The following is a 15,884-nucleotide window of genomic DNA, read 5'->3' as shown; positions in this document are numbered from 1 at the left end:
TGTATCGACCTAGACCCTGAGGGCTGTAGCCATGCTCCTCCTGTTCCCTGCCTTGAAGCTCAATTGCTCGTTGCCCACGACGGGGTTCAACACGTTCTTGCCGGCGACCTGGCCGTTGCCGCCCTGCATGACGGCCGAGAAGCTGTCGGCCATGAGCTGGACGCCGCTCACAAAGTCCTTCTCGTCGAACTCGCAGTGGCCGCCGTTGGGGCTGTTGTCGACGGTCTGGAGGGCGCCGATCTGGTCGGCGGCGAGGCCGGCGCCCGCGGCCAGCTTCTCGTAGGCGGCGATGGCCTTGGGGATGGCGGGCTGCAGGCTAGTGAGCTCCTGCTGGGTGCTCTGGAAGTGGATGCGGGTCTTTGCGATGGCGGCGGCGTCGGCGGCGGCGACGTCGACCTGGGGGGCGAGGGCGCCGCAGTTGAGGAGGACGCCGCCCGAGGCGCCCTGGAACTGGGCGGCGTGGGCGGGGACGAAGAAGCCCGAGAGCAGGAGGGAGCCGCCCGAGACGCCCGTGAAGGAGACGTCGGAGGCGTTGAAGGCGGCGACGCCCGGGAGCACCTTGGTGACGAGGTCGGCGACGGCCTGGGCGTGGGCGACGCCGTCGGTGCGCTGCAGGCCGCTGCCGCCGCCCCAGAAGAGGTTCTTGTTGGGCGCCAGCACGGCGACGCCCATCAGGTTCTTCTGCACCGCCTGGTTCGGCATGTCGAAGAAGGATTGGCCGCCGTCGCCGTGCAGCAGCACGTTCAGGCCCATGGTCCCCGCGGTGCCCGGGGCGGCGGCAGCGCCGGGGACGCCGGAGTCGGTGGTGAAGCCGGCGGCGGGACCGGAGATCTTGTAGCGGATGTCGAGGCCACTAGACGGAGGGGGGAAGAAGTTGAGTCAGCAATTGTTTTCTTGTTTCGTTTTGCATCCCTGTCTTTGCCGTCCACCAGCCTCTTATCTCCCATCCCGAGTAACAACTGGTGTAACGGGTAATGGGATGGTGACTCCGTGTACTCTGGGGGGTGCCTTGTTGCCACCACTTACTTAATCTTGACCGTCGTGTCCAAGATCATGGACCCGTCCGTCGCCTGCGAGATACCCTGCGGGATCTTGGCGGCCTGCTGCTGCGCCGTTTGGGCCTTGGCGTTGCCGCCCTTCTTCCGGCTCTGCGGTGAGGCGTCGGCCGTAGCCCACAGCAGGCCCAACACCACGAGAGAGCGAATGGTCAACATCCTGTCCTTTTCCTTTTCCTTTCCTGTTGTTCGAGATCGAAGGGTGAAGAGAGAATTATAACACAACAAAAGTGTGTGTATATATATATACGACAACAATATAAACACCAAAAAAGTTCCGAGCCCGGCCCGTAGAGAATCGAAGATGAATAAAGATAAAAAGAGAAGAGAAGAAGATATCACCAACGACAGTAAAAGTTTGTTGTTTACTTCCAGTCCTGATCCCGTCCAATGCCCAGAAGAAAATATAAAAAAGAAAGAAGGAAGGGGAGAAAGGAGCTTATCCAGTGGGCCACCCCGTTCAGTAATACCCAAGCATGTCACCCAACCCAAACGCCCTGGCATACGTACCACCTTGCCGGCTCCGGATGAGACGCGGGGGAGCACTGGAGGAGGAGAAGAAAGGCACACGCACAGATCAAGCGTTGTATGCAGTTAGTCTCCCCCGTCCGTCCGTTCTTCCGTGCCTATCGCATCGCAGCCTCATACTGCGAGAGGCACGGAAGACAGACAAACAAACCCAAGGGGGAGGGTTAACGAATACCCGTACGAGAAACGGCTGCGCCGCGGCCGCCGCGGTCATTCATTCCCTTTTTTCTGGCCTTTCCGCCCGCCAGACTCGTAACGTTAGATATGCCATGTTTTGAAACGCCATCTGATTCTCGCCTAGCTGGTCCTGTTTCGAGACCACCGACTGCTGGGTGGTTTTTTGGGTGGGCGGGACGGGGCGGTCTTGGCGGTTTGGTGTGTTTGGAGCTTGTCCACCTCCACCTTCACCTCCCCCTGGACTGGGAGACTGGGTCCGGCAACAACACCCAAAACCCGACCGAAGGGGTCCCGTACAAAGTCATAAATGTTGATGTTCTGCATGTCATTGCAGATCGATGAACAGTTCCGGCTTCTGCAAGGTTGATATAATCCAGCGTGCATGTTAATACCGGCTAAGTTTCACTGGTTAATTATAGAACCCGTAACGAGTTTCCAGCCTTCCACTAATGTTCCGTTGGCAGGCTAGTAAGTAGATCACCCAATAATAAGGTTGTAAATAAGGTTAAACCTTTAATGTTCGTCTCTGCATCTCGGGGACTTGCAGTATTGACAAGAGCGAGCTCGCATTAGGAGAACTGGCGAAACAATACCAGCAAGTCAGAGAGTTGCGAGTAGGGCGTCCGGAGCTGGGGCAGGCCATCGCTGTAGATTTCCAGCAGAGTAGCTGCAACTGCCGAAACTACGCAGTTGCCATTTCGATTGTGTACGTTCCTACAGGACTAGAGTCACTACATAAGGATTCTGTTGAATACATCGGGGTGACTCTGTACGCGATATTCAATCTTTGACCAAGATCGAAGCCAGACTTCCACCAACGCCATGCACTTTCCACCAAACGCTAATAGCCTAAATGGTCCACTGACTAATGTGTCCGTGTTGCTTTTTAAAATGACACAGATTACAATGATACGTATGGGAATGATGGGTAGTTGAAGAGGATAGGCCGAAGCGTCATTGACAGCTTGGGAAGCCAAGATGATACAATGACGATGAGCCGAAGAAGAGGGGGGTATCAAGCGAGTGTAGTGCAGGCGTGCGAGTTGGTGGTGTGGGTATAGTAATGTCAGGTCGATAGCTTATAAAGCTAAGCCTGCCCTTGGTGTTGTGGAGGCAAAAAGAGACGCCTCAGCCCTGCGTCTGATCCATGGCCTCCGGGTCGACAACAGGTGTGATGTTATGTTTGTTCTGCATGTGCCTCCTCCAGTTATCCTTGCGAGGGAATGCCTTGCCACCCTTAAAGTAGGGGCATCCTACCTCGGGACAGTGGAAGCCCTTCTTCTTCTCGTGTTTATCGTTGATATGTCGGTCCAGATGTGTTTTCGTCCCGAACCGCTTATCACAGTTAGGATAGGGGCACTCATGCTTTCGGTCGTGGTACCGCTTGTGGTGGTTCAACTTGTGCAGCTGGTCAAACGTCCTGTTGCACTCGTCGCAGGTGTAAGATTGCGGTGTCTGAGGCGAAGGTACAGCGCCGTAGCTCTCGGGAGAGGTGCTAGTCTCCTGCTTGATGAGGATGTTCTCGGCGGAGGATGGAGATGCTGTGATTCTGGTGTCTGGTGTGACCCCGGCCGAAGGATTCGAAGAGCTTTGCCCCGGCGTCGAGTAGTCCACAGATGGTGTCAGCCTGTTGTCTGGTGTGATTGCGCTCGAGTTGTATGTAAAGCCTTGTCCGTTCTGGCTGGCATAAGTGGGGTCGCCACTGGGGTATGCTGTGTGGTCAAGCTGCATTTGGGTTTCATCCTCGTCTTCACTGTAATCATCGATCACGTCGTCTTCGTCTTCTATTGGCACGTTGTTGTTCGCGTGCGCTTCGTTCACGGCCATTGGGGAGCTCGACCCTCCCATGTAGGTTGGCGATGATGATTTCTCATATCGCTCCAGTTCCGCATGCGTGTGAGCGGCCTTCTCAGCATCGTTGCTCGGTTGGAAGATATCAATCGGAGCAATGAAGCTATCCGACTGCAGAGGAGGCGAGTGCGATGGGCGCAGCCCTTGGTTGCTCGCGTCTTCATAAGGCGCGCCCTCCATTGGTTCCGGGATATCCGGACTCTGGAGTCGCTCATTGGAAAATCTCGAAGTCTCGTGAGACGGCTCTGCCGGTGCGTCCGCTCTGTGGTAGGCCGAGGACGGGAGGGAGGGATCCAGGGGCGGCTCGGTCTTCAAGGCGGTATTCAAAGAGTCCACCCTGGGTTGACCAGTCGACGTATAAGAGTCGTCGTGTTTCTGCTTCTTCGAGCGATGCAGGTCGCTCCCAGAATCGTTGCCCATGGACTGAGGCTCCGCATACATGCGAGAGTCCTCGACCGAGAATATTGGCATGTCAGCTTGCCGGGATCTAGGGGATCCCTCAACCGGGCTAGCCAACGAAGACGATTTGGAGGAGCGCTTCCTCCGCAGGGTGTTGATTACCCGACTCATTACCGACCCTTTGCTGCTTTGGCGCTCCTTCTTACGAAGCTCGCGTGCCTGCTTGAGCTGCTCCTGGTAGAGCTCGGTCATTTGCCGGCTGGGGGGCGCCATGGGAGGGAGGTTCGGATCCGACTCCATGGCTATGTCCATGTTGTAGTAGCTGGCAGCCGCCGAGGGCTCCCCAATGGGATAGTTGGCATAATATGCGCTTGACGATCCGCCTGGGGTTGGATCCTGCTCGAAGTTTTGCTGGTATTGTTGGGGCGACTGTGTGTGGTAGTTATTTGTCCCTCCCGGGAAGTGGTTTCCCTCAGCGGCGGTTGTGAGGGGAGATGGTTGGTAGTGGCCCCCGGTGCTATACCCGGGGGCTCCCGGATCAACCCTTCCATTGCCGGCAGGCGCGCCTTGTTCAACCTTGGACGCATCTGCCTGGCCGGGGAAGGAGACCCTCCGCTCTATGGGAGGCTTGTATGTGTTAAGATCCGCGTCGGCGGCGGCCTGCAAGCGCCTCCGTTTATATCGGAAATAGAGAAAAAGGAGGACCAGGAAGATCAGCGACCCTCCAATGACGGAGCCTACTACGGCTCCGGCGATGGCGCCATTACTCAGGTCTGATCGCGGGGCGATGGCTGCCCTCTGGCTCAGGGTTGGAGCCATACCGGACGAATTGACGCGGAGCCCACTTCAATCTGGAAGGTTGAAGGGACTCCGGGCGTGTCAGTTGAAACTCTGGGCCGACGATGTTCGATATACTTTCAGCTGCAGCAGGCGCATGAAGATGCAATGCAGCGACAACAGCGACAGCAAGCAGCAGCCCTTACGATGCGAGAGGGCGAGTCCGCGCGGGTAGCGACTTCAGGGCGTGCAGCTGGGAAATCGCACGTGAGTTGAGATAAGCGGGATATAATTGGCAGGTTTTCTTGCACCCCAGGAAGAGAGGCGGAAAGAGAAAGAGCCTGGCTTGGCTGCGAAGCAGCAGGCTAATTGCTGGCTGGGAAAAAAGTGGGATGGTGGATGGGATGCTAGGCAATGGCGCCGCTGGTACTTGGTAGAAGATATATGATACCAGACGCGCCGCGCATGGCTGGATGGGCAGACGGATCAAATTGATTAATTGAATCGTCGGGGAGGGGGGATGGGAGCTATGATGATGGCATGGAGGTAGGACGTCAAAAGTAGAGTGTGAGGTAAACCTGCTCTGCCTCAGCCGCAATATTGGTTGGTACACGTCGACATGGGGCCGGCAGCGGGCGAATAGAGAACGTCCACCGCCAAATAGACCAAGATGCGACACGAGAGGTGAGCGACAGGAGAGGGTTGAGAGCGATTGAAGCGACGGGAGCTCATTGGAGTCCTCCCGCCCCCACTGTTTGGCTGCAGACACGGCCAGACCCTGGATTTGCTGCTTGGGCAGAAGGCGGCAGCAGGTACTGCACTAACAAGCACAAGCACAAGCACTGGAAAAAAAGAAGGCGCAGTACTACTAGACCCGAGTGGCTGGTGCTTGCAGACAACCAAAAGTCGTCACAGGCGGTACACTCTCACCGTACGGGGGACAAACCACAGGCCGCGGGGTGAGCTGCGCCCCAAAACGGCGAGACGACTCGGCTTCAGCGAGGTATTCGATGCAAAACGGTATTGGAACAGCACGGCACACCTTTGGGCAATTGCACGCGAGGGGCCCTTTGCCTGAACGAATGGATGGCGATGCCTAACCGGCAACAGAGTTCGACTCCTGAAAGTCTGTAGAGCGCATAGAGCGCATAGATGACAGATGGCTGTCTGGAATGCGCCGGGGTTGCTGGAAACCCGACCAGGATTCGCCGCGCAGCTTCCCGGTTAGGCTTGCCCATTATCATTTTGACTGACACTGCGGTGGGGAAAAGGGGGGTGGGTGGTTGGCCCTGTCGGGGACGGGAGCGAACTGGTCTGATTCTCGAATTCTAGATCTGGAAAAATCTGGTCTGCTATCTGCGCTGTTACGAGATGCGCGGCATGGGAGCACACGATGGCACGTCGCTATTGCAATTCCACGTCCCACTCGCATCGCCATGTATTTCCATGTTTCACGTACCTACTGACCAATCCACCCAAGCAACCGTGCTCTAGATGGGACGATGCCAATGCTGCCTTCCTGTGACGTCAAGTTTCTATTAGGGGACCTAATCAAACGACTGCTAGTTGTAGTTATATATAGGAGGCAGCGGAAATGTCCGCATCCATCAATGGCATGATCTCTCCGGCCGACTCGAGCCTTCGTACATAGCAAGCGAAAACGGGTTGCACACAATATTGCGATGCACAGAAAGTGAAGGGTAAGTTGTAGTTCATTACGGCTTCAGCGTCGCATCGTTGCTGGGTATTATGTTATGTTGTAGAGGGGAAAGGACCGAAGGAAACGAAAAACATGTTTAGCGATTCATCCATGAGTCGTGCGCGCGCATACCATCTCATCACCGCCTGATGACCTCAACCTTCTCGAACTGCCTCACATCGTCCGGCATCCTCGTGACCGCCAACTGCCTGCAGAAGAGCCCCCACTCGCCAGTCGTCCCGTCACGGATCGCATCCGACAGGTCCTGGCCATAGCGCTCCCGGTACGCCCTCTTGACCGCCGCCATGTGGTGGCGGTCCCAGTGGTACCGCACCAACCGGCTGATGAGCAACTCCCGGCGCAGACCGTCCTTCTTCGAAGACGTGAGCGCATGGTTCAACAGCAAGGCGTCGCGCACCGGCTTGTTGATGACGCCGTTCAGGATATGCGCAAGCAGTTCGCCCTATTGAAAGTTTTGTAAGTCAGCTACGTGGCTTTGTGCGACATTTCCCAAGTTGGTATGGTGAACTTACCACCAGGTTTCCGCTCTTCTTGAGCGCATCTCTCGCGAAGTTGCTCTTGTAAGTCCGCTCGTACATCTTGAGAACATCCCTCAGGTGCGAGTCGCTTCGCATGACGACAATTTGAATCATGGCCGTTTCGCCGCCCTTTTCGCTCTTGACGGCCTTTCGCAGATCGTGCACATCATCCTCCACCATGTGCCTGTCGACCGGTAAGGGGCGGCCGTATTCATCATACTCCTCCATGCGCCGCTCCTCCAGCACCATGATGATAGCTTTTTTGAATTTGTCCTCCTTGAGTTCGGTCTTCATGCACTGCGACAGGCTGTCACGGTACTTCTTGTCGCTGAAGCCATCCTTGATCTGCCTTATCTCATGGTTGGTCCGGCCCATGATCGACTCGATCAGTAGCTCGCGCCGCGTCTTGTCACCTTGATACCAGAAGTTGGCCCAGTAAGCCTCGCCTTCCCATTGGCCCAGAGCGCAGGTATAGCATGCCTTCATCAACAGTGGGTCTTCGTCCTTGAGCCGCGCACGAATGTGCTTCGCAATGTTCACGCCTTTACGCTCGCTGCCTGTTTTGACTAGCCGCTTGTATTCTATCCGCAGATTCATGACCTGGTTGTGTGTCATGGCTGGGAGGATCTCAATGAGGGGCTCGGTATCCGGACGCCTGTCACCTTTAAGAGCTTTCGCGAGGCGGGACGCGTCGTCCACCGGATCATTGAAACGAGCTCGTCGCTTCTTCTTCTCTCCGCGCTCATCGTCCGAGTACCCGGGAGAAAGAGGTTCGATGGGCGAGTTTCCGGGACCTCGGGACGCTAGAAGAAGCGGCGATGGCATCGGAGACATGGACTGGTATGTGCCGTGATACGACTCCAAGAGAGGCGACGCAGGCGCGTTGGAGAGTGACAGATGCGAGGCAGTGGCAAACCCAGTGTTGACGCTTAGCGAAGACATGCGCGCTGTAGGTGGCTGTGGTGAGCGCGAACGGTCACGTGAGCGTGAACGGTCTCGGCCGCTTGGCTCGACCGTCAAGACGTTTGCGCCCGAGTAGCGGGGGTTCTCTCCGCCCCAGGAGTGACGAGAACGGTGCTTGCTCGAGCTGGACAAGCTGGACCCGGACAAGAACTCCGGGTTCGGGCTGGGCGATCTCCCGCGGATCTTCTGATCATGAGCCACGGGATCGTACGGCTCTTCCCGGGGGGCTGCATGCGATGGCTTAGTTTCTGTGACCTCGTACTCCCACTTCGGTGCTGGTGCATACGCAAAGTTGATGGAAGGAGGTGGAGGAGGCTCAGTATATATAGTGGGAAAATTACCTGGCAACGTAGTACCATAGGCCAAATCTTCTTCCAATTTCTCCTTCTTGATCTTCTTCTTCAGCTCCTTGTCGCTGTCCGACTCACGCGACACCAGATTGTCGAGCTTTTGAGAGTATTTGGCTGGGAGGAAGGACGTAGCAGTGCCCAGAGCCTCCTGAAGCCGGTGCTTTTCCTTGTCCGAGTCCCGGTCCTTGTCCGGGCTTCTTCTGCCATAACTGTCGTCGAGGCGTCTGGAATATTTGCTGTAATCATCGTTGCCGCCTAGCGACTCGCGGCTTCGATGATAGTATGAGTCATCAGTGGGAGATGTGAGGCGGTACGAGGCCTGGCGGTCATCCAAGTCGTAGTCGGACCGCCGAGGGGCCCTCATTTCCATATCGTTGTAACTGAACCCGGCCGGCGGCGAAGGCATGCGAATTGCGTCCATTATGACCGGGTCGTATTCGGGAGCACGCCCGCGGCTACGGTCGCGCTCACTGTCCCGACGGCCTGGTGAGCGGGAGCGTCCTTTGCGGCCGCTGTCATCTACTCGTAGCGACATTGTCCGTGTCCTGAATCAGGGTCCCGTAAACTTGAGACTGCGGGGTACGGGAACCAAGGCGCTTAAGCGTATTGGTAGGGCTGTCCGTCAGTTGGGATGAAGGGAAGCAGCCGGCTATACACTTAATTAGAATTACTTATGAATGAGTGAGTGCAATGAGAAAACATTGAGAGTGTCTATGAAACTTTGAGATGCAGCTACCGCGAGGACCCAGCCGTTATTTAAGAACATCGGTGTGAGACGCGAAATCTCACAGATACTTTTGGGTTAGGTTCTCCCAAGCTGCATGAGGGGCTGACCCAGCAAATTTGGGGGCTGTGAGAATAACCAATAGCAGGTTTGTGAGAAAGTCTTGGCCCCATCCTCTCAAAGGTGTGTGGTGGCCCGGCTTAGCCTCCTGCATCTCTGGCCCTCACGGTCAACCCATTGGGCGGCAGGAGCCTCACGGGAGCAGGAAGGACTCCGCAGACATCTCGACTCCATCGCCCGGCGCCTCTACGAGACGAAATACGGCAAGCGGAGAGCTAGCTAGCTTGCATCACGACTTGCGTGAGTGAGGCTCGCAGTAACACTTGTCTGACCTGACCAAGTCCTCGGGCAGCAATGCTGCGAAAAGCGGCAAGCTGGCAGCTGGTCTGGTTTAAGAGAGCAAGTCCATGTACTAGCAGTTAGTGGGCATCAGAGCCAAATCTTCCCCCAAAGGCAAAGTGTGGTGGGTAAAGTCAGTATGTACCTGTGGATAATCCCGAGCTCTCAGGATTCAGAGAACGAGCGAGACTCTCGGCCGTCTGCGGCCTCGGCCAAAAGCAACGTGCAGTGCATAGCAACGGCAAGTCCGAGCGACGAGTCTGGAGTCTTTCCGGGTCCGGCACCTCTCTGTGCAGCCAAGGCGGCTCGCGAGTGATTCTTTGCAGCTTCGCTTTGCAGAGGGAAAAAAGGCTGTGCTGAGAGGCGCAGGCTCGGGGAGAGCCCCGCTCGATAGCTACCGACACCGACAACCCGCATAGAACTGGGATTGGAACAATTGACAACACACAATAGACTGGAAACGATCTGTCATTCCGTCGTATCTGACGAGGCCGAAGCCAGGTCCCTCTATTCCATTGACAATACGCATTGTCTGGGAAACTGCGAAAGCTCCGCCGCACGATAGGCCTGTCTGCCAAACGGTATCTTCGTGACTAAATCACGAGGCCCGATGCCGAGGCGGACCTTGGCTTGGCGACTTCTTCTCAGCATCAAGATAATGCCGTTACCCGGTGTTTGAGAAACATTTCGGTAGCACCCCATATCCTCTATAGCGTATGGGTCCCGGGGAGTATTCGCTGTTTGTTGATCTGCTGGCGCACGTGGACCCAGCGAGTGAGGAGCACGCGAGAACCATCCCGGCAGTTCCATTCTCACCCACTGCCACCGAACACCTTGACAGTGGGCACTCGGCTGACCGAGGCGACATGTCGGGCTTGCGGCAAATCATTTGTTCCTTGTGTTTCTTTGCACCACTCACCCCACGTCTGTGGAATACGGATTTGGGCTTTGGAGTTCTCGGGCGTATCAACCACACACTACAGGCTGTCTCCTTTGTGTGTAGTAAAAGATACCCCATCCTCTTTGAAGACACAAAAGCATGTGTGAGCCATGCCATGTTGATAGTGCCCAAGTCCTACTCGAGGGAAACGAGGGAACCCCTAATGCATGGTTAAGTAATTGGAGATAGAGCCTGTCGTTCACTACAAACTCCCCCGAAGTCTACATGACCGTTGCGCCAGATCGTGTTCCGCGGTTCGCGAGCCTCAGTTTGCTTAGTGATAATGTCTCTCATCACCGATGTAGTTCAACGTCACACTACCTGGTGTAGCCACCGAGTGGCACGAGAAACACGATCGCTATTCCATGCTCAAGCATCATTCGTGATACATCTGGCCCCAGGCGATGCTGTAAGCAATCAACCGTATTGGTGAGGCCGACGACCAATTATGTCCTCGACGAAGCCTCGCTCCCATCGATAGGCTGGAGATTGCTGTTCGTGTAAAGGGCCATTGATGGACAAACCTGCACACCGGCATTTCTTCATCAGAAGCGGTGTAATTCCAGCGAGACATTCTGCATCAATGTTACATACACTGGAGCAAACCCCCTTTCCCGTCGTCGCAAACAAACCGAGGTCAAAGGACTGGGGACCTCAACCCCCCTTCCAGTATTATTGAACGATTATCTCCCGAGACTGGTATCACTGAGAACGGTATTTGATTCTCTATGATTGTCGAACATCGGCAAAGCATAGGGAAGCTTATTGGTCTGGATAAATGGCCTTTCACCTCCGAACCTCTCACAGTCTTAGGATCGTGGAGATCTAAGGAGGGCACGACTAGGATACCAGGCATGATACTGGGTACGAGGTAGTTTTCATTAACCTGCCAGGAAATAAAGGTGTGATATTCGCCGAGAATTTCCAATACATCGCGTAGAAGGCAGGTAAGTATACATAGTCAGATGAGCAGACACATATCGAGTCTTAACAAACGGCGCAATTGTGGAATATTCGAGGCTCCTGTTGGACTTTCATAGGGAATCACGATCTACATCATCTCTCATTGCCAGTGTCCCGCGACTGGAACCACACGGGACGCAGAAGACCCACGGCATGGGATTGGGATCGTGCAGCGAAGGCATCTGTGAAAGACCGGCAGCCCGCCAAATTGCCCGTATAAAGTATCTGAGGAATTTCATAATATGAGTAGGCGAATTCACAACCCGAAGCTAGACCCGTGTACTCTTCTAGCACGCCCAGCTTCATATCCTGTTATCTCACCTCATAAGACATACCACGCTAGGGCGGGTGAGACATCACTCCTTTAGGCGATCGACCGCCAGTGGACGTACATGGAACATGGAAATGCCGTACCACATTCGAACAACACCCATTTTCATACGAGTGACGTTTGTCGGGGTGAGGCAGCAAACCGCATGCAATAAGTACCCAGGCAAAAAAAAAAAAAAAAAAAAAAAAAAAAAAAAAAAAAAAAAAAAGGCCAAATACACCCCCAACGTAGGCTGACGACTGAACGGTTTAGACGCATAATGACAGGTGACAGCTGTCGTCTGACTTTTACGACCTGCCCGCGCCTTGCCGATGGCATCCATCCACGGGCTTCGGGGGTGTCGATCTGACAAGATGCATGCATTTGTATTCAAAGTTTGTTTTGATATTTACTGCATACTAGGAATCTGCCATCCCTGGAGGCACAGTACCATAGAGCTTACGGGTGATAAAGTGTATCTGTCAGGCGATCTCAAATATCTCCTCCTCGCATCGAACCGTCATAATATCGCGAATTCATGCACATGCATCATTCGGCCATGCGTTAATCCCCTGAACGCCATTTTCATGCATAAGATGTATGCAATCCCCCCTTAAACGCCTTCCCAATGTGGTATCTCAAGAAAATAGGAAACAAGACAGCTGACAGCTCAGCTCAGCTGCTTTTGATTCAGTTTGCTGGGACCGGCTTGACAGCTGGTGTTGATGTTTGTGGTACAGAGAAGCGTACAGCCTCGGGCAATGATGACATAGACGTCTTCTCCTCATCGCCCAGGCGAATGGCCCCTTCGTTGTTCCGCCATTGGCGCAGTCTGCATCATAATTAGCTTTCGTGTCTCCAACAATATATCGCAATTCGCCCGCGAGGTAAGGGGCCAAGTAATTACCTCTCAGAGACCGGGGTCCACAGTTCGACGACGGCAACCGCCATCAGGAAGATGGCCAAGACGCCGACAACTACCATGTCGGCATATTGGCGCACAAGGTGGTAGTGCTGCTTGCCTCCATGCTTTTGGCAAGGCATAAAACGGTAGAAACGCTGAGACCCAGCGACTTCCGACTCGACCGTCGTTGGGTTGGCCTCCTTCGCAACGAAACCCGTCTCGGCGCGTACAGTGCTGGACTGTTCAATCTCGGGGATGCGAGTCTGCGAGTCCGAGCCGGACAATGAGGAAGTCAAGAATGAGATGGGCAGTGGTCGGTGCTTCTCGATGGCTTCTGAGGGACTGATCTGGCCGGAGGGAGCAACAGGACGGGATTCTGAATGATGCCGGAAAAAGTCCTTGACGCTCATTCGCTCGCCCATAGCGGTCTTGGCGTGAATGCGATGCAGCACCTCTCTCAGCGACATGGTGGGGTTTATCGATGCCTTATCGTTAGACATTGGGGTTGGCGCGCCAAGAGCCATGGCGTAGAAGCCAAGAGTGCATAGCGCAGTAGAGACCTTCATCTTGTCTGGTGCTGGTTGGCAGTGCTGGCTGAACGAGGCTTGTGGTTTGTTCGAGTAAGGCAATGAGACTGAATGGAAGCGACTTTCCAGACAATCGAGTGAGGTGCCACGAGGTGAGATTATAAGTAACCTGAGCTCGAGTCTTACGATGTAGGAAAACTAGGGTATCCTATCTATTGCCTTGGCGCTTTGGGAAGGAACGTCTAGACCGGTCGGGTTGTGCGGTGCTGAGCTGAATCTAGACACGAGAAGCCTAAATGGTGGAATCTGGACGGGCGCCTTGGCACTGAGGCTGATGCCTGTGGAATGTTGTCAGGAGTGGATACGGTTGAGGAAGGGAGAGGCCAGGAGGACAGCGGACATGAAGAAGTAAGAAGCACGAGCAGGGCACGCCGAGAAGAGGGGAGTGGTTACCTTGACTATAAAGAGGAGCGTATTGGAAACTGACTCGGTACAGTGGCTAGCTGCGTCGATATAGTAGGACGGATGGATGGATAGATGATGGATCGATTGCAGCGGCTGACATATAAGGTTCCAGCAGGTCCCTTATCCCGGGGGGTCACTGACGTAAGGAAGGCAGGAATGTAACGGAAATGTGAATGTCCCCTGGACAGACGAACGGCCAAATGCGTTCGTTGGCGAGTCGAGTAAAGAGGCAGTGTGATATGCAATGTAGTAAGTGATTGACGGCTGATGATGCAGTGCCTTTTTGCCTGCAAAATTGTCCCGAAAGTCTATTTCGAGATTGCCAAGATGCTCCGACTCCCCACAGGGGTTTGGTGGGCTTTGCACTTGGAGTAAGTGGAAAAGGCCTCTGAAGGATCTGCCGACCTGAGTCCTTCCGCGCGAACCTTGACAGGGTTGATGGGTGCTGCGGACGAGGGAGCAAGTTGGGTAACGCAGACAGGCTAGTAGCCAGTCGGATCGGTCAAGTGGTATGCACGCAGAAACGAATAGATGAAGCGGCTTGGTCGATTAATTTTTGAGAAAGCAGAAGGAGGGGGAAGAAGAAATAAAACAGTTCGACTCCCGAAATCCATGCTAAGCAGATCATCCGATAATGTACAGAAACACACCTTCGTTGCGTGGAAAGTATAGACGCTTTTCCAAACGTTTGAACGCGTTCGCTGCCGCTGTCGTCCCCTTACAATGTCTCGAGTGGGTGGATGGAATCCAGTCAGGCCCCCCCCCCCTAAGGCCGATGCCTGGTGAACCTTCGACCCCTGATGCATCCCAATGCTTGAATCCATGTCCCAGTGCTACCTCGATCCCTCTTGAAGCAGGTACGGCGAGAGGTCCAGTTCTGTGCAACAGACACAATCCATGGATACATAACCATCATGCAGCTCGCTGGCATTTGTCGTGTATTCTCGGGTTGTCCTCGAGATGAGCGGTGTCTCGATAATACGTCGGTTGAGGCTGGCTGGCTGGCTGTTAGGCCATGTCGCTAGAGAGGCCTGGCGTAGCTGGTAGGCAGTTAGAGATGCTAGTTGGAGATGCTAGGGGCGGTAGGTACTCCGACGCATCTGAAGAGTGGAGATGTTGGTTGTTATTTTTTGGGCAGTGATCGAGCACATACCATACGACGCAAATGGCACATCCCGCAGCAGGTAAGATTTACGTATTGCACAAAGCATCCCCGCCGTCAAATCTCAGCAGTGAGAGAGAGCATGGGTATGAGCGTTGATCACCTGTGACTGACCCCGATGCAGCTTCATGGGATGCAACTGTGCCCTGGCGCTGGCCTGGTCACCTTAGCTTCAAGGCTTGGGCCGTTGCTCATTACATACAAGCTCAAGGGCGTGAGCCGCCAAGCTTGCTGTTCCCCATCCTGCCCATACGACAATCTCTACCAGAGGCTGTCGCACGTGGAGGCTTATCTCAGCATTCGAGCTGAACGGCCAACGGGTTACCAACAGCAACAGACTATTGGCAGTCTCTTCCCTTCGTGGAGTACTAAGATGCCACCCGCCCGTTTCTTTTGCAGCTGAATGGTAAGGCTAGACCGTCTCGGTACCAGACAGGCTTAAAACCAAACATTTTCGAGGCGTCCGGTAACTTGAAGCAAATTCTTTCAGTGTAGTTACATGGGGTGAATCTCCATCCTCTCTTAGGATGCACTACAAAATTGGTGCGGCGGTCAGGGAAGGCGCTAATAAGACGAGCCTCGACCAGAACCTTGACCTCGAGTACTCGGCATTCAGGTGTGATGTGTGCAGGCCACCCTGATTTATTTTTACAAAGCCATGGCATGATATTGGTGATAGATCTGCGCAGGGGAGTCATAATGCCTCACAACCTTACATACCGGGAAGATAGCGCGGGCGGGTTGGAGGTTGAGTTACATGCACAGATAAGGTTAACCGCAAGCAGGCAGGGCCTCCCGTTTCAACAGCACAACATCAAACATCATGAGAGGGCTGTCCGATCAGCATTGTTCTGGCTTGGCCTCATCTGTGGTTTTGAAACGAAATGCCCGTTCTGGCATCAAGCATCCATTTGGCCTATTAAAGCCAGATTATTCCCGCGATGCCATCGCATGCGCATGCGAAGCGACAGCGTCACAGTTACAGGTCTCAAACCAACCCCACATCACTGTCAACCCACCGGCCGCCGATCTTCTCCCCACCACACCTTGGACTTGAAACGGCAATATACTCAAGGCGATTGCCAAGCCGTTACCAGTTACCTTTGTTTCGTGATTTGCGGTGTCAGTCTCGCATCCTTTCTACCTATGTGT

At 54.5% G+C, this 15,884-nt stretch overlaps 4 protein-coding genes across 4 annotated transcripts; all 4 read right to left on the bottom strand.

Moving 5' to 3' along the window:
* Window positions 1-9: 9 nt before the first annotated feature.
* Window positions 10-1,214, bottom strand: PG985_012552 (uncharacterized protein; the record flags this gene model as incomplete). Its single annotated transcript, XM_066832318.1, has 2 exons — window positions 10-853; window positions 1,027-1,214. The coding sequence occupies 2 exons, from the start codon at window positions 1,212-1,214 to the stop codon at window positions 10-12; spliced, it is 1,032 nt and encodes a 343-aa protein (XP_066680368.1).
* Window positions 1,215-2,888: 1,674 nt separating this feature from the next.
* Window positions 2,889-4,829, bottom strand: PG985_012551 (uncharacterized protein; the record flags this gene model as incomplete). The annotated part of the gene is made up of 1 exon (XM_066832317.1): window positions 2,889-4,829. The coding sequence occupies one exon, from the start codon at window positions 4,827-4,829 to the stop codon at window positions 2,889-2,891; it is 1,941 nt and encodes a 646-aa protein (XP_066680367.1).
* A 1,796-nt stretch (window positions 4,830-6,625) lies between these two features.
* PG985_012550 (annexin anxc4 protein) lies at window positions 6,626-8,873 on the bottom strand (the record flags this gene model as incomplete). Its single annotated transcript, XM_066832316.1, has 2 exons — window positions 6,626-6,949; window positions 7,020-8,873. The coding sequence occupies 2 exons, from the start codon at window positions 8,871-8,873 to the stop codon at window positions 6,626-6,628; spliced, it is 2,178 nt and encodes a 725-aa protein (XP_066680366.1).
* A 3,491-nt stretch (window positions 8,874-12,364) lies between these two features.
* PG985_012549 (uncharacterized protein) lies at window positions 12,365-13,144 on the bottom strand (the record flags this gene model as incomplete). Its single annotated transcript, XM_066832315.1, has 2 exons — window positions 12,365-12,506; window positions 12,582-13,144. The coding sequence occupies 2 exons, from the start codon at window positions 13,142-13,144 to the stop codon at window positions 12,365-12,367; spliced, it is 705 nt and encodes a 234-aa protein (XP_066680365.1).
* Window positions 13,145-15,884: the final 2,740 nt, after the last annotated feature.

The sequence above is a fragment of the Apiospora marii genome, assembly GCF_038362585.1.
Source record: "Apiospora marii strain CBS 49790 chromosome Unknown utg000009l_segment0_segment0, whole genome shotgun sequence".
Lineage (NCBI taxonomy): Eukaryota > Fungi > Ascomycota > Sordariomycetes > Amphisphaeriales > Apiosporaceae > Apiospora > Apiospora marii.
This window is presented reverse-complemented; position numbering and strand designations above follow the sequence as displayed.